Source organism: Pezoporus flaviventris, unplaced genomic scaffold, assembly GCF_033815535.1.
Source record: "Pezoporus flaviventris isolate CSIRO_AGI_PZ_B2104156 unplaced genomic scaffold, CSIRO_AGI_Pfla_v1 ptg000007l, whole genome shotgun sequence".
NCBI classification, from domain to species: Eukaryota; Metazoa; Chordata; class Aves; order Psittaciformes; family Psittacidae; genus Pezoporus; species Pezoporus flaviventris.
In genome coordinates, this window is record NW_026892555.1 from 57,383,819 (window position 1) to 57,407,938 (window position 24,120).

The 24,120-nt window shown below is 41.3% G+C and overlaps 1 protein-coding gene across 3 annotated transcripts in view; it reads right to left on the minus strand.

The window, feature by feature from the left end:
- Positions 1-14,240, minus strand: part of RTTN (rotatin) — an 86,370-nt gene extending 72,130 nt beyond the window's left edge. For all 3 annotated transcript variants that reach the window (XM_061448886.1, XM_061448885.1, XM_061448887.1), the window contains exons 1-9: positions 14,100-14,240; positions 13,118-13,305; positions 11,537-11,729; positions 9,680-9,769; positions 8,492-8,570; positions 7,111-7,225; positions 4,738-4,888; positions 3,632-3,797; positions 537-718 (exon numbers count right to left, since the gene is read on the minus strand). In XM_061448886.1, coding sequence (XP_061304870.1) covers positions 537-718; positions 3,632-3,797; positions 4,738-4,888; positions 7,111-7,225; positions 8,492-8,570; positions 9,680-9,769; positions 11,537-11,729; positions 13,118-13,305; positions 14,100-14,130 — 1,195 coding nt within the window. In that variant the 5' untranslated portion in view covers positions 14,131-14,240. The remainder of the gene's footprint in view (positions 1-536; positions 719-3,631; positions 3,798-4,737; positions 4,889-7,110; positions 7,226-8,491; positions 8,571-9,679; positions 9,770-11,536; positions 11,730-13,117; positions 13,306-14,099) is intronic.
- Between the last annotated feature and the right edge of the window lie 9,880 nt (positions 14,241-24,120).

Genomic DNA, 24,120 nt, shown 5'->3' on the forward strand with positions numbered 1-24,120 from the left:
AGCAAAAAGACTGGCCTTCAAAAAGATGACATAATTTAGAACCTAAAAAACTCATTTGTTGCAATTATCGTTATCAAAGTTTCCTAAACACAGCTACAGTTTGTTACTGCATTCACAAGAATAAAAATAAACCTTTTTCCAGATTTGTTGTTTATTATTTCTTGAACAGGAGGAAAAATCTAAGCTCAAAGAGATCAGAACATGTTTTGCTAAGTGTGGTTATTTTTTCATCTTCTTGAATGAAATATTATCCAGCCACACAATTTTTCTACCAGACACCCACTTCTTCCTATCACTACTTCCCACCATCAGTAAAAAGCACTTGAAACTTCTGCAGCCATTCTGGAAAACACTCAGAAGATTCAAGCTTTATGCCCTGAACAAAGTTCCTAGAAAAGGACTGTTGTAACTAGCTACAGTATACCAATAATTATCTGTACCTTATTTGAGGTACTCACCTTATAATAGCAATTTCTTAAGAGGCTTGTAGTAAAGATGGGAAGGATACATAAGTGAAATACTTAAAACTTTCTTACCTGTTCTTAAAAGAGGTATTGCATTTTCCAAGATGGAAACACAGAACTGAGGAAGGCTAAGCTGCTTCATCTGTAATTCCAAAGTGTCCTCATATTCAATAACAGGTAGGTCAATATGTGCTACATCAAGTGGGGAACGCAGAGAGATTCCAGAGTTTGCATTTGCTTGAGTACTGTTTCCACTTAATAAACAAACAAAACAAAGAAAAAAGAGACAGTTAACTCACAAAGAGTAAACCCATATATGTATAGATGTTAAAAATAGCATCAAGTGTTTTAATGTCCTCCTTCCTTAACACATATCCTTCCTTCCATCCCGGTCTTTATCTGCTATCCAAAAGTGTTGCGTAAGAATGGGATTTTGCTTGGCGCTTTTTTTTTTTTTAAATGTCATAACTGGTAGTATCACAAGTGAACACATATTGTTTTGGCAGTCATCTTCAAATGCACTTAGCAATGTGTAAGGGAAGAAATACACATACAATTAATACAGTGTTGCAAAAGAAAAATCAGCTGATTTGAAATGTTATTTTTGATGAATAATGTCTATCAGTTGATTGAAGCAAAGCCACTTACTGAATCAGATGTCAGCCTGAACTATGCTAAAACCATTCTATGCGGCTAGCCACAAGAGTTTGAAAACATTTAAAGCATTTTTGACCAGACTGTATACTGTTACCTACAGGATGGCCATGCAACTTAAAAGAAGTTATGGGGTTATCTGCTGGAGAAAAAGAGAAATCCCTGACTTTACAGTAATAGACTGAATAAATGATTTTCTGCATCTTACAAACACATGCACAAGCAATAACAATTGATAGAATCATAGAATCATAGAACAGTTAGGGTTGGAAAGGACCTTAAGATCATCTAGTTCCAACACCCCTGCCATGGGCAGGGACACCTTACGCTAAATCGTATCACCCAAGGCTTCGTCCAGTGTGGTCTTGAACACTGCCAGGGGATGGAGCATTCACAACTTCCCTGGGCAACCTATTCCAGTGCCTCAACACCCTTACAGGAAAGAAATTCCTCCTTATATCCAATCTAAACTTTCTCTGTTTAAGTTTTAACCTGTTACCCCTTGTCCTATCAATACAGTCTCTAATGAAGAGTCCCTCCCCAGCATCCCTATAGGCCCCCTTCAGATACTGGAAGGCTGCTACGAGGCAGCCTTCTCTTCTCCAGGCTCAACAGCCCCAACTTCCTCAGCCTGTCTTCATATGGGAGGTGCTCCAGTCCCCTCATCATCCTCGTGGCCCTCCTCTGGACTTGTTCCAACAGTTCCATGTCCTTTTTATGCGGAGGACACCACAACTGCACACAATACTCCAGGTGAGGTCTCACAAGAGCAGAGTAGAGGGGCAGGATCACCTCCTTCGACCTGCTTGTCACGCTCCTTTTGATGCAGACCAGCATAGGGTTGGCTTTCTGGGCTGCAAGTGCACACTGCCGGCTCATGTTCATTTTCTCATCAACCAACACCCCCAAGTCATTCCCCACAGGGCTGCTCTCAATCTCTTCTCTGCCCAACCTGTAGCTGTGACTGGGATTGCTCCGACCCAGGTGTAGGACCTTGCACTTGCCATAGTCAAACTTCATAAGGTTGGCATCAGCCCACGTTACAAACGTGTCGAGGTCCCTCTGGATGGCATTCCTTCCCTCCTGCGTTATCAACCGAACCACACAGCTTGGTGTCATCGGCAAACTTGCTGAGGGCGCACTCAATCCCACTGTCCATGTCAGCAACAAAGATGTTAAACAAGACCGGTCCCAACACCGATCCCTGAGGGACACCACTCGTTACTGGTCTCCAGCTGGACTTTGAGCCATTGAGCACAACTCTTTGCACGAGGCCAGCCAGCCAGTTCTTTATCCACCAAGTGGTCCATCCATCAAATTGATGTCTCTCCAATTTAGAGACAAGGATGTCGTGTGGGACAGTGCTGAACGCTTTACACAAGTCCAGGTAGATGACATCAACTGCTCTACCCCTGTCCCATCAGTTCTGTAGCCCCATCATAGAAGGCCACCAAATTGGTCAGGCAGGATTTGCCCTTAGTGAAGCCATGCTGGCTGTCACCAAGCACCTTGTTGATTTTCATGTGCCTTAGCGTGCCTTCCAGGAGAATCTGCTCCAAGTTTTTGCCAGGCACAGAGGTGAGACTGACAGGTCTGTAATTCTCCAGGTCATCCATTTTCCCCTTCTTGAACATGGGGGTTATATTTCCCTTTTTCCAGTCATCGGGAGCTTCACCTCACTGCCATGATTTCTCAAATATGATGGCCAGCGGCTTCGCAACTTCATTCGCCAGCTCCTTCAGGACTCGCGGATGGATCTCATCAGGACCCATGGACTTGTGTATGTTCAGATTTTTAAGATGGTCTCGAACCAGATCCTCTCCTACAGTGGACCCGAGGTCTTCATTCTCACAGTCCCTGCATTTGCCTTCCACGACTTGGGTGGTGTGTCAGAGCCTTTGCCAGTAAAGACCGAAGCAAAGAAGTCATTCAGAACCTCAGCCTTCTCCAAATCCAGGGTAGCCAGTTCTCCCTATAGCTTCCTGAGGGGGCCTACGTTCTCCCTAGTCTGTTTTTTATTTGCTATGTACCTGTAGAATCCCTTCCTGTTATCTTTAATACCTCTAGCTAAGTTTAATTCTAAGTGAGCCTTAACTTTCCTAACCTGGTCCCTAGCTTCCCAGACAACATCCCTGTATTCTGCCCAGGCTGCCTGTCCTTGCTTCCACTTATTATAAGCCTCTTTTTTCATTTGAATTTTCCTCAGGAGCTCCTTATCCATCTAAGGAGGTCTCCTGGCCCTCGTGCTGCACTTCCTTCTGGTTGGGATGCAACACGCCTGAGCTTGTAGCAGGTGATCCTTGATACTACGAGATTTTGTTAAAAGTGTTGGTTGGACAGAATGTGGCAGGTAAAACTGACCTTGGGTATTCTGACCACCACTTAAACAACTGCACAATTCATAAATATGGCTTGAATTTTCACAGGTTAACAAAACTTTCATATAATCCCACACACTGACAAGGAGCTTATGATATATTCCTCTATTAATACTTATTTCCTATTTTAGTCACCTGGAAGATGCTGCATCCCAATCTTGACCATCTCCTCTAGGACGCTGAACTGTACGTCCAATCACAGATGGCCGGGGGCTACTACTTCCAGGTGATGGATTCTGAGAACGAGGAGGACCTCTTGCTTCTTGACAGTAAGATATAGATGAATTTTGGGAAGCCGTGCCTTTATGTAATACAAATCATATGTTTTCTATTAATGGAATCCATTATTATGAAAGATTCTACATAGCGATGTAATGGTAAAAGTAACTAAGGTAGGATATGGAAAACACCAGGTAAATATTGGTGAACTAGGACAATCTATCACTGGCAAGTAGCAGAGTTTGGAAACTCAATTCCAAGGCAAAACCACTGAAAATTAGAGCTGAATCATAAATCTTGAGTTTTAAAACTACAAACATACCATCTGACTAAGGCCATGGATTTGTTGATGTTGTAACTGAATTAGCAAAGAAACAGCCAACGGCAGTGATTAAGACACCAAATATAGGGGCAATCTTATGAAGGCAACCAGACTACCAATGTAGAGAAACAAAGTTGATTAAATTCAGCTAACAAAATGGAAATAGGAAGACCATTATAATTAATCTAGCCTATTAAATCTACCAAGTTTAAACAGTGAGAACATTGCAAAATAGCCCTAATGACCGTAAAACCTAAAATAATGATTAAACTTTTCTAGGCCATCAGCATAAAGAAAAAAAAATAAAGAACATTAACATAGCTCATGAAATTAGTAACTGAATTGTTAACCACAGGGACTTGAAAAATTCTCTGAAACTCTGCCCACTTTTATTTTACAGATTTAATTTAGGTTTAGTTAAAAAAGTCCCTCTTCTGGTGACATACAAACAGCTGGATACTGGGAAAAGCTGACGAATGAAGAATCACAGGAAATTGTAAAAACTAATAAGTATTTTAAAATAATACAAGTACTCCAAAAATAATTACTAACATGAACAGTACTGAACATGATTATTTAGCAAAACAGTTTCACAAGAATACATTTGCTATAATGTTGTGGACTGTCATTTTTTAAAAATCATTTTAATCTTACCCGTACAAAAAACACAACAGCATTTAAAATATCTAAAAATACCTACCTTGCTCTGTGGAAGAAAAACTTGGATCTCTGTGAAAGTTAAGTCTGCTTCTCAAGAAGACACACAACTGCTGCAGGCACGACACAGCCTGTAAAGCTAACTGACATCTTCCATCTCCTCCAAAAGCCAGGTTTAGCAGAGACAAAAGGCTCTGCAAATGTAAAACACACTTTAAAAGAATAGTCAGCGACATGGACAGTGGGATTGAGTGCACCCTCAGCAAGTTTGTTGACAACACCAAGCTGTGTGGTTGCACTCAACACACTGGAGGGTAGGGATGCCATCCAGAGGGACCCTGACAGGTTCAAAGGATGGGTCCATGCAAACCTTACAAAGTTCAACAAGGCCATTTGCAAAGCACTGCACCTGAGTCGGTGCAATACCAAGCACAAATACAGGCTGGGCAGAGACTGGCTTGAGAGCAGCCCTGAGGAGAAAGACTTGTGGGTGTTAGCTAACAAAAAGCTCAACATGAGCTGGCAGTGTGCGCTTGCAGTCCAGAAAGCCAATTATATCCAGGGCTTCATCAAATGAAGTGTAACCAGCAGGTTGAGGGAGGTGGTTCTCCCCCTCTTTTGCGACACCCCCATCTGGAGCAGTGTTCAGCTCTGGGACCTCCAACCCAAGAAAGACATGGACCTGTTAGAGTGTGTCCAGAGAAGCACCACAAAGATGATCAGAGGGCTGGAGCGCTTCTCCTATGAAAACAGGCTGAGAGAGTTGGAGCTGTTCAGCCTGGAGAAGAGAAGGCTCCAGGAAAGCTTATGGCAGCTTTCCAGTCCTGAAAAGGGGCCTACAAGAAAGCTGGAGACAGACTTTTTACAAGGGCTGGTAGGTGGTAGTAGCAAGATAAGGAGGAATTGCTTAAGGCTGACACAGTGGAGAGTAAGATTAGATATTAGGAAAAAATTCTTCACTATGAGGCTGGTGAGACACCGGCATAGGTTGCCCTGAGAAGCTGTGGATGCCCCATCCCTGGAAGTGGTCAAGGCTAGTTTGGATGGGGTTTTGAGTAACTTGGTCTAGTGGAAGGCGTCCCTGCTCATGGTAGGGGCATTGGAAATAGAAAATTTTTAAGGTTGCTTCCAACCTTCTCTATCATCGAATGAAAATCATCAACACTGGTAGCTGAACATTAATGAACCTCCATGAACACTCTTGCCAGCAAGTCTTTCACTAAATACAGGTCATAAACGTTTCTAAATATTTAAAACTCACAGCAAAGAATAAATAGGCTTAGCTAGTGTTTTCTTACTGAATGCAAGACTGTAAATTGTATGAGTTCCACACTATATTTTCAATAAAGTCACTATGGCTCTAAAGGCTCATTATATGGGAGCCCATTAGAGGGTGTGCATCTGACAGTGACACAATTTCATCTTACTCAGATGAAACAAAGTATTAGTTCAACATACTTCATTACTGATTGGTAGAATCATAGAATAGTTAGGGTTGGAAACGACCTTAAGATCATCTAGTTCCAACCCCCCTGCCATGGGCAGGGGCAACTCACACTAGACCATGTCACCCAAGGCTCTGTCCAAACTGGCCTTGAACACTGCCAGGAATGGAGCATTCACAATTTCCTCGGGCAACCTATTCCAGTGCCTCACCACCATCACAGTAAAGAATTTCCTCCTTATATCCAATCTAAACTTCCCCTGTTGAAGTTTTAACCTGTTACCCCTTGTCCTATCACTACAGTCTCTAATGAAGAGTCCCTCCCCAGCATCCCTATAGGCCCCCTTCAGATACTGGAAGGCTGCTATGAGGTCTCCACACAGCCTTCCCTTCTCCAGGCTGAACAGCCTCAACTTTCTCAGCCTGTCTTCATACAGGAGGTGCTCCAGTACCCTGATCATCCTCATGGCCCTTCTATGGACTTGTTCCAACAGTTCCATGTCCTTTTTATGTTGAGGACACCAGAACTGTACACAGTACTCCAAGTAAGGTCTCACGAGAGCAGAGTAGAGGGACAGGATCACCCCCTTCGACCTGCTTCTTTTGGTGCAGCCCAGGATACGGCTGGCTTTCTGGGCTGCGAGCTCACACTGCCAGCTCATGTTCATTTTCTCATTGACCAACACTCCTAAGTCCTTCTCCAAAGGGCTGCTCTGAATCTCTTCCCTGCCCAACCTGTAGCTGTGCCTGGGATTGCTCCCAGGAACTATACAGTAATACACACTATTACAACTAAGTAACTTTCTAAACACAATCCATAGCAAATGAACCCTCTTCCATGCACCTAGAATTTACATAAAGGAACTTTTGTTTAGCTATTTTGTTTGGAAACAAACTGTATTATTTACATCAATTTTTACTTGACACAACTCATAGCACAATAAAACCCTTAAATTTTATATGAATTCTTGCCTGTACAATCTTTGGCCTTTGAAGGAAGATCTCAGCAGGAAAATCTTGCATAATTACATCCTGAAGAAGCTCACACGTACTCCAAATTAAACTTTGGTTGTTACTTCTCAAAGAGCTAAAAATGAAGTTCATATTTAAATATGTATTAAAACAAACAAATAAAAAGAAATAATTAGCTTGAACAAGTCTTTACAATAAAGTTATAATCATAACACTAAAGGATCTGAAGAAAGAAAATGCTATAGTTCTATTGTCATACCATATTTAAACTTGAATTATTCCTTATCTATGCTCATTTTGTATACAACAAAGAAAAAACTCAATTCCAGCTATTATCAAACCATGTTAAATTAAGTTTCCAGAAAAATCTTTATTGATTCTGAATTTGGAATTAAAACAACTGGAAAATCCCTGTGAAGCTAGTGATTATCTCAGTGGTACACAGCAAGTAATCTAACTCTTACCAATAAGGAAGTTTTTTCATTATTAAGGTTCATATATGACTTAAAAGTGTTGTAATTACATGTGGGAAGTTACATAAAGGAAGAGATTTATTTGCTATCCTCTAGTATGTATATTAGTAAATAACAAGAACCTTTTGGGTATTCTACTGCAGTTTTTTATATTTTTATTGTTTCCAAAACCACTGGGGAAAAGGAAAACAAAATAAAAAAATCAAATAGGTCTACTTTTAAGGATCTATGCTCTTTTTCTCGACTCAGGCATAAAGGAAATTAAATATTGAAGATGCTTGCCAGCTTCAGAGATCTTTCAAAAGGAAATATATATATTACAAGAAAGCTTGTAATATATGGTTAGAGTAGACTTATTAAATACTCCTGTCCATGAAACTGCATTGCAGGCTATGCTAGAAATCTATCACAGCTCTGTGTGAACTCATAAGGAATTGCAACTACAGTACCTTTCCTTGGGCCACCTCAAACACTGATTTTCTAAATTAAAATAGAAAAATAAAATTAAGCACTGCAGAAAGATGATATGAATAAATAAAATTAAGCACTGCAGAAAGATGATATGAATAATGCAATGCCTGGATAAGGCATTGTACCTAAACTTACCAGCCTAAACCTAGTTAAGCTACCTCAGAAAGCATGGATTTCTCTACCAAGTGGCTGTGGGGGTACATTAAATAATGATTTTATTCCAGCCTGTTCCAAAACTAACTGAATGAAATCTTTGATCCACTTGAGATATTCAGAAGACAGACTAAAGTGCCATGAACAAAAATATGGAAAAAAAAATTAACCCATTAGGTCATTTACAGGACAGAGTAATGATGCAAAAGGACACAAATTTAGAACCACTCTTACCCAAGAAAAAAAAAAACTACCAGCAAGCCATCATGTCTTTATTACCATACCTTTCATGTGATGAAAGAACATGCCTATCTGTTGAAGTCAGAGTTAGCCAAGGAAACGTGGAAAATTTCAAGCATTTCACTGCAAAAAAAGAGAGTGGATATTTTGCAGTATATTTTATAGAAATGTTATACTGTGTATTTCCGTGGCAATGTCAAGAACCTATGAACTATATACTATCTGAAATAGAAAGACTTTTTAGTAAATGCAGTCTTACACTAAAGTGCTTCTAATGAGTTTTCAGCAATACCAAAAAAACACTAAGGTCATCTCAAATCAAGATGGAATGTTTATTGAAGAAAGTTTTAGCAAATAGAAGAAGTAACAGTATTAGTAGCAGAGTACACAATCCCCCACATCATGCTTTTAGATTATAATTTTGTTCTGCTACTAAAGAATATTTATTAACACAATCTCAAAAAAAAAAAAAAAATTTGACCTCATGCTTTTATTCTTACAGCAGAAGAAATTGTAGTTGTTACTAAATTATGACACATAATAACTTTTTAACTAACATAACTTTAAAGCTATTTTTAAGTTAAAGTTTGTAATAATTATTGTGCAATTTGACACACTACTCAAAAAGTAATCTGGTGATTTACGTACAATAACTGCAAAGTCATATTTTAAAATCCAACTCTTAGCACTGTATTGTATTCTATGTTAAATATGACACTCTCCTGTGAACTGCTACTAGTATACTGGTACACCTAAAGACTTGCCAAAATACTGGTCTGTGTCTGTGAAACATTTTATATCATTTTACTGACCAAAAAAATAAAAGCATAACATTGGTTTTCATTTAGATGCAACGTAAAGATTTCTAAAGCACCTAATCTAGTTTTCTGAAAAGCAGAAAGGTACTTCAGACTAAGTTTTGTTGAAATAAAACAGTAATCAAAAAGCTACTTTTGATTACAGAACACAAATCTTCTAAAAAGCATTACCAATTTAAATATTTTTTTAATTACAGCATATTTTACCATATTTCAAAGTTACACTATTTCCTAGAGAAGACATCTATTAAGATGTCATTTTCATAAGCATTATAATTGTAGTTTCTGTGATAACAGATTTCACAGAACAACAGGAAAATAGCCAATAATAATATTCATAATGGCATTCAATCTAAATTACAATTCTAGCCACTTTCTGTAATTAACATATTCTTATTCTATAGCTGTACATACCAACTGTTCTTTTGGGAGGTATTACTAACTGTGGCAGATGACTTCTACCTTGACAAAAATATCCAGCGAATAATTCCTCTTGAGGCAGAACTAAAACACATAAAGAGGAAGTTTAAAAAAGTACACTAACAAAAAATACCCAACCAAAAGCAAAACTCAATTTATCACAATGCTTTTCGTGAACTGCCTCCCTTATGCCCTTGAGTTTTAACCTGTTAAGGAAACAGATTTAAAATAGTTTCAGATGATCAGTAAAGTGGAGTAAAAAGAATGTGTCAATGCTTATTTTTTCCAATCATATTCTGGAACCGTAACTTTTTTTTTCCATTTTCCTATACTACCTTCCATTCCATACAAGCAATAGTAAAAAATAATTACACAAAATATATTGCCCAATGGAGAACTGGCAGCCAAAAAACCAAAAACTTTCCTCTAATCTACCTACTTAGTAATAAAATTAACTTTTTAAATCAACTACTTAAAACCTTTTTCTACTGTAACTGCTGTCTTTTCAGGTCAGCTAAAAAGCTGTCCACCTGGTATAAAATATGCAAATTATTAAATACAGGTAATTAATACAAACTGTATACACAAGGTATGTAATACTAAAAGCAATCAATCTCTCCACATTATAATATTTGGTTCAAAGGATCAAATCAGATAATGCCTAGATTATTACTTTACAATTCTTCCCAGTTACTGAAATTGATATAGAAAGAATACAACAATCCTGCTAGCAACTATTAAGAATATTTCATACACACACGTACACAATTCACAGCATAAAGAGAAATTATGTACAATACTTCAAATGGGTAGTTTTGAAAAGATATAGCTGAAGAATGCATATGTAAAAGTTTATTGTATTATGCCCCTATGTGAGCACATGGTGGAAAAAAAAAGGGAAGGGGGGAGAGATAAAAAGGCAATGTAAAAAAAAAAAAAAAAAGGAAGTGCAAGAAAGAAAAGAGGGAAGAGGGTGGGGGAAATCAATCACCAGCCACTACACAGTTCTAGCAAACTAAAACTCCAAGCATTAGACAGGCTGCAGGAAATTACTTTTATCTCTGAGATTGCACAGTATGAGTGACAGAGGTGTGGCCATTACTACACCATCCAGTATACCAGCAGTGTCTTTCCCACAAGAACCAGGAGAATAAAGCCATGGTATGTAATTTTATCCTCTACACTTCTTGCTAAATTTTGTAAGGCAGAAGAGAACCATATGGGTTTACTTCTTGACTACATCTAAGCAGCACTGTAAATCGTTATAACAGATCAATAACAAGCTAGATAACAGAAGCACCTCACAGATATATGAAGCACTTCACACGTCATTTTAAACAGCTGACATATTTATACATAGCAGATATTTATCCATAACTAAGCAGATTGAATACAATTAATGTAGCTTTCTTAGAACCACTTACTGCCTTTTTTTTATTTGAATTGCTTTCAAAGTTAGAGTCTACTATACAAAGAAAAAAAGCAAAGCATATACGCTTAACTGTAGATTTGTTCAGAATTGCTAAAATTGCTGCCATAAAGCTGTCTTTGAAAGTTACTCCTACGTCGTGCCCTTTTTACATTATAGCAAACAGATATTACACACTGAAAAAAATAGAGAAGATCTGACTACAAATAACAGGATTGTTCTTATGCAGAGAATGCCATTACAGGAATGGCACTATCTGATTTAGCTAAGATCACTCCTTCTCTAGCAGAATCTGCTTTCCATTTACTTCACTGATCTCTCAGGAATAATCTGCCAGCTTTGCCCGAAAATATCAGCCTGGAAACTTTTCCTCTACTTTATTTTTACTTTAAATGAATCATATCTCAAAATATGTAATTTACCTGGTTGATCTACTGAAGTCTGAGACTGAGTTTCATAACATAAAGAACTAGAAGGAAGTCCACAAGGAAGGAAGAACAGTCCATCCACAATCCCATCAATTATGGCCTGCAAGTTTGGATCCACATTGGGGCGAAGCTGAGAGAAGAATTCCACTGCACCAATTTCAACCATTCTCTGAGCAGCAGGTGGATGCTACATTAGGACAAATAACTGGCAAAGTTAGCCTGAAAAGTTTCAATGTCTCTTAGGAAGTGTGGAGGGTGGCAGCATAGGGAGGAAAGATGTAATCAAAACTTAAGTTATATTTTGCCTTTATCCATTTAGGCCATTCATCAAGGACAGAATTTTTTTTCCTCTGCATAGCTGCTCTTTAGTGATTAAAACACAAAAACGTAAGAATCTGAGATCTCTGAAATGTCTGAAACATTTCATCAAATCTTTCAAAAAAGTTGCACCATTGTTTAAATCTTCAGTTTCCAGGAACAGTGCAAATGCTTAGCTGCAAGACATGCCCCAAGGAAGAAATTAAATAACAAACGAGAAACTGAAGGAGCAGAGAAATTAAAGCAGAAACCCAGAAATTAATTATTTTTTCCCCAACTCTCTAGTCATTCAAATTGTTTTAATTTTTTGTCTACACACAGTGGCTTTATTATTCCTGTCTTTATAACTAATTACATGGAGCTACAAAACCAAAAAACAATTTTATTTAATTCCAGGATTCTAAAGACAGAATCATAGAATTGTTACAGTTGGAAGGCTCCTCTGGAGATCATCTAGTCCAATCCCCTGCCAAGGCAGGGCCACCTATAGCAGGTTACACAGGAATGAGCCTAGGTGGCTTTGAATGCCTCCAGAGAGGGAGACTCCACAACCCCCCTGGACAGCCTGTTTCAGTGCTCTGCCACTCTCAACGTAAAGAAGTTCTTCCTCATACTGAGGTGAAACTTCTCATGTTTCTGTTTATGGCCACTGCTCCTCACCCTGTTCCTGGGCACCACTGAAAAGAATCTGGCACCATCATCCTGGCACCTGCCTTTGATATATTTGTATGCATTAATGCGACCTCTTCTCAGTCTTCTGTTAACAGGCCCAGCTCCTGCAATCTCTCTTCGTGAGAGAGATGCTCCAGACCCCTGATCATCCTTGTGACCCTTTGCTGGACCTTCTGCAGAACTTTCTTGTCTTTCTTATACTGAGGAACCCAGCGCTGGACACAGTACTTGAGACGTGGTCTCATCACAGGCGAGTAGAGGGGGAGGATCACCTCCCTTGACCTGCTGGCCTACTCCTGATGCATCACAGGATACTATTGGCCCTCCTGGCTTCAAGGGCATACTGCTGGCTCATAGTGAACTTATCATCTACCAGTACTCCCAGGTCCTTCTCAGCTGAACTGCTATTTAATAGGTCAGCACTCAACCTGTACTGGTACTTAGAGCTCTTCCTCCCCAGGTACAGTACCCTTACTCTTGCCTTTACTGAACCTCATATGGTTTCTCTCCGCCCAATTTTCCAGCCCATCAACGTCTCACTGATAAAGACATATGGTTTAATTATAAATAAATAGTATGTCATACCTTGATCAAACTGTTCACAAAACTTAGTACTTCCTCTTTTATTGGTACAACTGGAAAATTGAACCACTCCAAAAGATTAAGGAAAAGCACTTTCTCATGGACTAGATCTGCATATGATATCAAGTTATGATCTAATTTAAACAGAATAGTCTTCAGAGATCGTTCTCTTATCTCTGCCAGTTCATGACCTGTCAAAAAAACAAAAACCAACAAAACAGGATTCAAAAACTCAAAAAATTATATGTCATAAGTTACTTCTTATTTGGACAAACAGAATACTGCCAAAGATCAGTGAAAAAAAGCTGGCTTTTACACTGTCAGATTATGCTTACCAGGAAGACAAATATGACTGCTCCCAGCAGCAGTAAGCTATTCAGGTATGTTTGCCTGGTGTAAAGAGGTGAAATATTGTAAAATATACTGATATAATCTGATGCCAAATTATAAGAGAATAGCCTTTTTCTTAAAGCACACAACTAAAATCCAAACACCTCTACCAAACTGTATTGTGGATCCCGAAAAATGCATCACACCAACAAGTCGGACAAAAGTCTACCCAAGACCATTGGAGGAAAAGTCTGTCTCTGAAGACGAAAGCCTGCGGCGTTCCCTAGGGATGGATGTGTCACCCTGTGCCACAGTCCCCTCCACGTCTGCAGCGGCGAATCGAATGGAAAAGCAAAAGGCAGAAAAGTGACAAGGGACTCAAAGGAGATACCGATCGGGAGTGGGGCGGAAGCGGAGGCAGGGCAGGGACAACCCTGCTCCTCGAGTACCAAGAAAGGAGCCGTCAGCTCCCCCCCCCTTCACCTCCCCGCCAGCAGCCGAGCTCCACACAGGACCGACGGCCCCGTTTCGCAGGTGAAACCCCCGCCACGCCGTACGAGGACGGGGGGCAGGGGCCCCGCCGTACCCCTGCACACAGCCCCGCGGAGGCGCCAGGACAGCCGCGACGCCCCGGGAGAGCGACGGGAGCCGTTACCCAGCTTCCTGACGAGCGATGATAACTCCATCGCGCTCGTCTCCCCGCCACATTCAACCGCCGCGCCGGTTCCGCCGCCAGTGCGCCCCGCCTGGCCAACGGCGGCCACGGTGCACTTTGGGAAATGTAGTCCTCACCCTGCGGCCCGCCGCGTCCCCACCGCTGCTGCCTCTCGCGGGGCACGCTGGGAGCTTCCCTCCCCGCTGCGGAACCGCGGGGCGCGCCGGGGGCAGCATAAGCAACTACAACTCCCATAAGCAACAACAGCCCCGGGCCGAGCCCGCCAGCTCCCTGCGGGAACCGGAGGGGCGGCCTGGGGTTGACGGGGAGCGTGCCGTCGGGGCTGAGAGGGGTGCAGGTGGAGCTCGCTTGGCGCAGGGCGCGGCCCGGGGGGACAGTGATAAGGCAACTGTGCATTTTAAACCTGGCCGTATTCCCGGCATGATGGCTCGAAGCGCCGTACGCGGGTAATGGGGTGATGGTACCGGGGACTGGTGTGCTGAAGGCTGGATCGATGGGCTGTGGCCAGGGGTATGCGTCTCAACAAGGCACAGTGCTGAGTCCTGCACTTGGGTCACAACAACCCCATGCAGTGCTGCAGGCCTGGGGAAGAGTGGCTGGAAAGCTGCTTGGAGGTAAAGGACCTGGGAGTGTTGATCGATGGAGCTGAGCGTGAGAAGTTTGTGCCCAGGCAGCCAAGAAGCCCATAGGCATCCTGGCCTGTATCAGAAATAGTGTGGCCAGCAGGGCCAGGGCAGTGATCGTCCCACTGTAGTCAGCACTGGTGAGGCCGCACCTAGAGCACTGTGCTCAGTTCTGTGCCCCTCATTACAAGAAAGACACTGAGATGCTGGAGCGGTTCCATAGAAGGGCAATGAAGCTGGTGAAGGGCCTGGAGTTCAATTCTTATGAGGAATGGCTGAGGGAACTGTGCTTGTTTAGTCTGGAGAAGAGAAGGCTCAGGGAGGACCTTACCACTCTCTACAAATACCTGGAAGGAGATTGTAGTAAGGTGGGGTTCGGTCTCTTCTCCCCAGTAGCAACAGGACAAGAGGTAGCAGCCTCAGGCTGTGCTGGGGGAGCTTTAGGTTGAATATTAGGAAAAATTTCTTCACAGAGGGGGTTGTCAGGCATTGGAACAGGCTTCCCAGAAAAGTGGTGGAATCGCCATCCCTGGAAGTGATCAAAAATTGTGTAGATGAGGCCCTCAGTGACATGGTTCAGTGGTGGTCTTGGCAGTCCTGGGGTGATGGTTGGATTTAATGATCTTAAAGGTCTTTTCCAACCTACCTGATCCTATTATTCTATGAAGGCAAGTGGGTGCCTGGCTAGCTGCAATCAAAGCAGTAACTGCTGTGCTTTGCCCAGGCAGGAGCTGTGACCAAAGTGTTCTCCTTCCTGCTTGAATGTGGGCTCTGTACATACCTGGAGGATGATGGCTTCTCGTATCTCACATTCTGCCACCGCTCTTCAACATTTATTTGCAACTTCTGCAAAGATCAGGGGCTTTTTTTATTGTTGGCTGAGTCCAGACATGAAATTAAAATGGAAGGGGTGTGTTTCCTCATCCTTTAGTATCCACATGGTCCTGATTGGGATGCCTAGGAATTATTTATGTTCACAGTAATAACAGAGTATCTGCTAATGTGCAGTATGGTAGATGCAAATGATTTCAAAAATGATGTATATGACTGCCCTATATAATTCATTTTCTAACTTGGTTTCCATCACTGGGCTACTCTTTCACAGTAAACTTACGTTAATGTCCTCCATCTGCTGTATCAAGGTTGTACTAAATTCTTAATTGCAACTCAGAACTGTCTGTCATTTTGCAAGACAGTATTTCTATCAGTGGAGCAATAAAAAAAAAGGACTTCATTAAGCTAATTATAAATGTACGATGACTGCTGCAGTGAGAGTTTTTGTTTCCACAAGAGACTGAACTCATATCTATCAGTGCTTTTCAAGAGCAATTCCAAAGAAGTAGTATTCTCTAAAAATTCCTTTTAGCTATGCGTGATATGATCATGCAATGAAATATGAAGATATCTAATCAGATGTGCACAGGACCGCTCACATTTCCCTAACTAGAACTGGTGGGAACTTTATGAGACCCCATAGGAGACTCACAGTAGTAATAGAATGGATTTGTATCTCATTTGTCCAGCAAGGAGAGGGAATTGCTGAAGCGTTCATTTCCCACAAAAGACTATACTAAAACAGTGCTTCAGAAAGAAGAGATGCATTATTCACGTTTATAAGAATGTTTAATGCATGTCCTTTTCACCTGTTTAAATTAAAAAAAAAACAAATATTTTCTTATGCTGTCTTCAGTGTCTGAATTAGTACCTACTCAAAGGATTCTTACAAAAAAAGTTGTTACTAACGCGGAGGTGACACATGCACCATTGCTAATATGCTCCTGCACTGTAAGCATGGGCATTTCATTCAGATTTTCTTAACCCGAGACCTAATTAAGTTCAACTTAAAAAATATTCCTAACTTTGAGGAGCAGCTTCAGTTTTGCTCCTCTTGTGTTAGACCAGAAAAGTGTGGTTGTATACCTAAAACAGTGATTTGGGAACACCCTGTACCAGCTGGTGCAATATATTTTATTCTAACATGGCTCAAGACTGGTATTCAAGATGATCACCAGAACCCAGATTTTTATTGTTAAAAATAGAGGGTGATATGTTAAGGGCAAAGTGTGTTTCTCAAGAAAAACAAACAAAACCTTCTACTGTATATTAAAAAGAAAAATGGTGGATTGGTTCAATAATTATTGTTGCCATTGTGAGACAACCTAAATAGGAGACAACCAATCTCAGTACTGGGAGTGCTCATCCCCTCTGTGTCTGCATCTGCTGTTTTGATTCCCACTAGCGACTGCCTCCGCTTTCCCTCTTACCTGCTTGTTCCCATTACCTTGCAGATTCCTGCTGCTGCTTCTTAAGCCAGTTTGACTTTTTCACTTCCACTGGCATTATTTAACATGGCTACCTCTTCTACCATGTATATTCCTACTGATCTGCAGTCAAAATGTGTAGGAGTTACAGCAGTGGGGAAATTAGTCACTGAATTTCATTTACATTGTCCCTTGTTGCTTCCTTACTGAACTCTGTAAGATGAACTTTAAAGAGCTTCCTACTCTTGTCTCCTCATAAGCTTGGTTTCTGTAATTCCAATAACTGTTTTAAATCTCTTCTGTATTAGTTGGTTTCTATCCCAATAAATTGATGATAGGTGGAGAAGCAGTGGACATTGTTGTGTGTATATTGTCATAAAGTTTTTGCATGTAACTGAAGGTACAGTGAAAAATTTTTGGCAAAAGCTGTCTTTTAGCACTTTTAATATGGGATGCTCTGTAACTTTTACATTTCCCTTCAGTTTAATGTCACAGAGAGAGATGTGCTTGAAAAAACTTGAGTGAATTTTTTTTAAGAGCTTTCAGTCTCATTTTATCATTTCTGTGATTCGTTAATTGCGGGATAAACTCTTATTATTTTTTCATTCTTTTGTCAATGTTGTCTATTCACAATTTTTTTTTCCTTTCCTTACTGCTTTTGAGTTCTGTCCTTTTACGTTCCAGAAGTTCTCTGAAGATCCACACATCAAAGACTATCTGACAGGGTCTTCATATCATTTTTGATAATATCCTTACTGTACTTCTGAGCTTAGCTGTTAATATCCTTACTGTACTTCTGAGCTTAGCTGTTGTGCAGCTTCTAATTCTCTGTGAATAGCCTGCTTTCTAGCTCTTCACATAACTAACGCAAAGAGTAGCAACCTTATGAAGAAACATCAGGGCATGTCATATGCAAAAAACTTGAATTTCAGGTGCCTTTCTGTAGGGAACTCCAAATAGCAACTGTGATGCCTATTTGCGAAGCCTGACTGACTGATATAGTTAAAACGAACTTTACAACTTGCCAGCTGAAAAAAGATTGCAAAATGTGAGTAGAGAAAGCAAAGAGAATGGGAATATTGGGAATGGAAGAAGGCAGAAATGGACAAGAGAGTTTAGATGAGTAATTCCCCAGCTGAGAAAATTATCTCTGTGTACTAACTATCTTCTCAGTCTGTCTCTTGATTCATTTCAGAGTCCACTTGAAAGTACCCTTTCCTGCCCTGAAGGCCTTCCTTGCTTGTTGTCACACCCAGGTTTCTTATCCTTTTCTGTTCACTGGCTGCTACTGGTAGAAAAGTACACCACTATGTAAAATGAGAAAAAACAATCCTTTTGGTCACCTGTATGTTCAGTCCATACTGGAGCTACTGCACATGCATGGTAAAGACAACCTGGGCATGCGCAGCAGCTGTGTGTTCATTGCTTTAGCTGACTACCAGGTTCCTGAAATTACTATTCAAAATCAGTAGGATGATAGCAGACTTGTAAAGGCTTTCTGTAAAAAGCATCAGTGGAGCTGCATGTATAAAAACCCTTTCCGTTGTGCTTTCGGCAGCCAGGAACAGCGTTTTATTACCTCATTATCTTAAAGCTTGTGACAAGATCTCAACTGGTGCTTTAATGTAAGTTCCTGTGGTTTACTGCTTCCAAATCAGGTACCCTAATACCCAACCAAAGTACATAGAATAGAATCAACTAGGTTGGAAAAGACCTGTAAGATCATCAAGTCCAACCATTACCCCAGGATTGCCAAGACCACCACTAAACCATGTCACTCAGTGCCTCATCTGCACAGTTTTTGAACACTTCCAGGGATGGTGATTCCACCACATTTCTGGGAAGCCTGTTCCAATGCCTGATGACATACTACAAATGTTTGTGTTTGCAGCAGTGCAGATGCAAATTTGGAAGCTCACTTATGATACTACTAATTTATTGTTTATATTTTCTTCCGTAGTGAGAGTTTTCTAATTTCTCGGTTTTCCTTTTTTATTTTCCATTTCACTGGATATATCTTCTATGCTAAATTGCATATGCAGATATGCAATTGACTTACAGAGTGGTGCAGAAAAAATACTTGCATATAAGTAATTGCTACACAATTTAGTATCATACAGATTATTGTATTTGGTGAGTCAGTCAATATAAATGTCTACCATGAACTGCAAATCAAAAGGGCTTTAAAAAACCTAAGTGAGAAAATCTTTCTTCCATGATGTTCATTTAAAACACATAAAAGCACATTTTTACACCATGGGTAATGAACTTAGGGAATTTGTTGGCAGAGGAAGTTGTAAATACAGGTAGTACCAGTAAGCTAGAAAAAAGATCCAAGTTAACAGAGAACAGCCCCTAGATGCTAGAGGAATAGGCAGGGATGTACCCACTGACCTTCCAAGGCAGCGGTTGTGGTCTGTAGGCAGAAAAGGGCAGATGTCCAGCAGTGTCTCCAGACATCACTTGAGGACAGTTAAATCAGTCTCCTCTGCTAAGACATTTCTTACTATCATCTGATACTTGAATTTGGATCCCATCAAAGGAAACATCCAGGCCCGTAAAGACCCTAGGCCCACTGTAGGAGAGGATCTGGTTCGAGATCATCTTAAAACCCTGAACATACGCAAGTCCATGGGACCTGATGAAATCTATCTGCGGGTCCTGAAGGAGCTGGCGAATGGAGTTGCTAAGCCACTGGCCATCATATTTGAAAAATCATATCAGTCAGGATAAGTTCCTGACGACTGGAAAAAGGGAAATATAACCCCCATTTTCAAGAAGGGGGAAATGGATGACCGAGGGAATTACAGACCAGTCAGTTTCACCTCTGTGCCTGGCAAAATCTTGGAGCAGATTCTCCTGGAAGGCATGCTAAGGCACATGAAAAACAATGTGCTTGGTGACAGTTGGCATGGCTTCACTAAGGGGAAATCTTGCCTGACCAATTTGGTGGCCTTCTATGATGGGGCTACGGAACTGATAGACAGGGGTAGAGCAGTTGATGTCATCTACCTGGACTCGTGCAAAGCATTCAACACTGTCCCACATGACATCCTTGTCTCTAAATTGGAGAGACATCAATTTGATGGATGGATCACTCAGTGGAGAAAGAACTGGCTGGCTGGCCTCGTGCAAAGAGTTGTGGTCAATGGCTCTAAGTCCAGCTGGAGACCAGTAACGAGTGGTGTCCCTCAGGGATCGGTGCTGGGACTGGTCTTGTTCAACATCTTTGTCACTGACATGGACAGTGGGATTGAGTGCGCCCTCAGCAAGTTTGCCGATGACACCAAGCTGTGTGGTTCGGTTGATACGCTGGAGGGAAGGAATGCCATCCAGAGGGACCTCGACACGTTTGTAACGTGGGCTGATGCCAACCTTATGAAGTTTGACTATGGCAAGTGCAAGGTCCTACACCTGGGTCGGAGCAATCCCAGGCACAGCTACAGGTTGGGCAGAGAAGAGATTCAGAGCAGCCCTGCGGAGAAGGACTTGGGGGTGTTGGTTGATGAGAAAATGAGCATGGGCCGGCAGTGTGTGCTTGCAGCCTAGAAAGCCAACCGTATCCTGGGCTGCATCAAAAGGAGCGTGACCAGCAGTTCCAAGGAGGTGATCCTGCCCCTCTTCTCTGCTCTTGTGAGACCTCACCTGGAGTATTGTGTGCAGTTGTGGTGTCCTCAACATAAAAAGGACATGGAACTGTTGGAACAAGTCCAGAGGAGGGCCACGAGGATGATCAGGGGACTGGAGCACCTCCCGTATGAAGACAGGCTGAGGAAGTTGGGGCTGTTTAGCCTGGAGAAGAGAAGGCTGCATGGAGACCTCATAGCAGCGTTCCAGTATCTGAAGGGGGCCTATAGGCATGCTGGGGAGGGACTTTTCATTAAGGACTGTAGTGATAGGACAAGGGGTAACAGGGTCAAACTTAAACAGGGGAAGTTTAGATTGGATATAAGGAGGAAATTCTTTCCTGTTAGGGTGATGAGGCACTGGAATTGCTTGCCCAGGGAATCTGTGAATGCTCCATCCCTGGCAGTGTTCAAGGCCAGGCTGGACAGAGCCTTGGGCGACATGGTTTAGCGTAAGGTGTCCCTGCCCATGGCAGGGGGGGTGGAACTAGATGATCTTAAGGTCCTTTCCGACCCTAACTATTCTATGATTCTATGATAAAGGGAATACGGCTTTGGGAATGCAGATTGATAGGATTATTAGCTTTTACAACTCTGAAAAGAGCCTCCTGCTTTTAGGATGCGTCAGATTCCAAACCCGTCAAAGGAGATGCAGCCCACAGGTTTTTAATGACCTTTTCACAGGTAGTAAGTATCTTCTTCCCTCAGACATATAAAGCCAAATTAAACTGAATGTTAGAATCAAAGAATCATAGAATGGTTTGGGTTGGAAGGGAACTTAAAGATCATCTAACCCCTAGTTCCAAACACCTGCCACAGGCAAGGACACCTTCCACTAGACCAGGTTGCTCAAAGCCCCATCCAACCTGGCCTTGAACACTTCCAGGTATGGTGCAGCCACAACTTCCCTAGGCAGTCTGTTCCAGTATCCTACCACTCTCATAGTGAAGATTTTCATCTTAGTATCGAATCTGTATCTACCCTCTTTCGGCTTAAAGCCATTAAGCCTGTCCTTTCACTACATGTCCTGGTATAAAGTCCCTCTCCAGCTTTCTTGCAGGCCCCTGGAAGGCTGCTGTAAGGTCTCCCCAGAACCTTCTCTTTACCAGGATGAAGAAACCCATCTCTCTCAGCCTGTCTTCATGGGATGGTCCAGCCCTCAGATCATCTTCATGACCCTTCTCTAGACTCACTCGAGCAGGTCTGTGTCCCTCTTGTACTGGGGGCCCCAGAGCTGAACACAGTGTTTCAGGTGGGGTCTTACAAGACCTGAGTGGAGGGAGAGAATCACCTCTCCAGCTGCTGGTCACACTCCTTTTGATGTGAACCATCATATACTTGGCTTTCTGGGCTGCAAGCACACATTGCCAGCTCATATTGAGCTTCTTATCAACCAAAACCCCCAAGTCCCTCTCCTCAGGTCTGCTCTCAAGCCAGTCTCTGCCCAGCTTATATTAGTGCTTGGGATTGCCCTAACTGTCGTTCAGGACCTTGCACTTGGCCTTCTTGAATTTCATGAGGTTTGCATGGGCCCACCTCTCAAGCCTATCAAGGTCCCTCTGGATGGCATCCTTCCCTCCAACGTGTTGACTGCACCACACAGCTTAGTGTTGTCAGCAAACTTGCTGAGGGTGCACTCTATCTCACTGTATGTGTCACCAACAAAGTTGTTGAATGGAATTGGTACCAGCACCGACTCGTGAGGAGCACCATCTGCCACCATTTGCCACTGGTCTCCACTTAGACACTGAGCCATTCACCACAACTCTTTGAGTGTGACCATACAGGCAATTCCTTAACCACTGAGTGGTCCCTTTGTCAGCTCTATGCCTCTGCAGTTTAGAGATAAGGATGTCTTGTGGGACAGTGTCAGATGTTGGCATGTAACTGCCATGAATTGCTTCTGCATCCACAGAAAGCTCACAAGACAATGCCTAATGGACATAACGAGTTTGCTTTATTTGAGGGCATGGTGCATTACCCATGATTTCTGGCTCATGGTGCATAATTACCACATATGTTTTCCCTTTTATAAACAAATTCTAGCTATATAATTTAAAATTTATAAACCACTCTGACAAAAATGTTGATGTTATTAAAACATCTAGCGTTTTAGTTTGTATCAAGGCACTTCTTCACTGCTTTTAAATAATTTAGCACATTGTTTAGTGCACTTGCTTCCTAAGGACAGCTTATTCTAAAGGGATTTTCTGTAGCTTATTGCTTGGATAATATTAAGCATTTCAAGATAGTCTACGGTTCTAGAAAACTATATATTCTTGGAACTGTTAAATTGTGGAGGTTACTCTTTCCTGCTAATGCTAATGCTGTACATCATTGCAACAGACAAAAACATTTAAGTAATTGGTTCTTGGATTTGGAAAATACTTCCATTTTAGCCAACATTACGACATTTTTGTTTTTATTCTGATGTAAGTGTAATTAAATTGCCAAGTCTAGGTCAAAACAGGAAATAATTCTTAAAATTCTGCAGAGGAATTATTTTGTATCATATTAATTTATGGCTTTGTAAAACCTTTGGGTGACATTAATAGAGCTCAGTATAATTTTCAATACTATTACTGTTAATTAGTAATAATATTATCTGCAAGCTATGTAAAAATCTGTATTTGCCTCAGAAAGTGAGCTTTCCAAACTCGTGTCATTACCACTACGCACCTCAGCCACATAGCCATAGTCACAAGTCTGGCCATTAACCACTGCACTTACTTCAGAGTCTCTGAGTTACAGAAAAAAGAGAAGCCAGTATTGAGAAGCCTCCCATTTAATACTTTTCTCCAATGTTGCCCTTCCCTTATAATTGATAAACAACAAAACAAAACAAAAAAAAAAGGTGCCAAAGAAATATGGAATGAGATTCTATTTCCATTCTGTCTTCCCAAGAATCCATGAAGTTCCTGAAAATTATGGTCCTCATCACACAAATAAGAGTTGCCTTGCTGTTCACACACAGGGCTTGCATCCTCTAAACACTGTAGATTCACATTGGACAAAAAGGACAAGGGGAAGAAAATTACTGAGGCAACTGTTGTACTTTAAATTGCGGCTTGGCTTGAGTAGGGCACAATGTCTGAGAAGAAAAAGATACTTGTACAGCTGTTATTTGACTTGAGATGTAGTTGTAATTGTATATTTTGTGTTTCTCAACTTCTCTAGCTTTTGGAGAAATGTGAATACAATAGTCATACACTGAAATATTTGACAATGGAGTTAGATGTTCTTTATTTCATGTTCAAGTGGAAGAAATATATTGGGAAAATTTTCTGTTGTCAAGATCCTCAAAATTACAAAAAATATTTATAGTTGTATCTTTAACACAGTTTTGAAGTGGTATAAGTGTGCATTTCAGATTTAAACTTCATTTTTTGTATAGACTGTCCCTAAACCAGATCTGATTTCTTGATTTCTCACGTGACTTTCCTAGACTTTGAAACTGGATCTTAGGCTCCAGGTATGCTGCAATACTGTT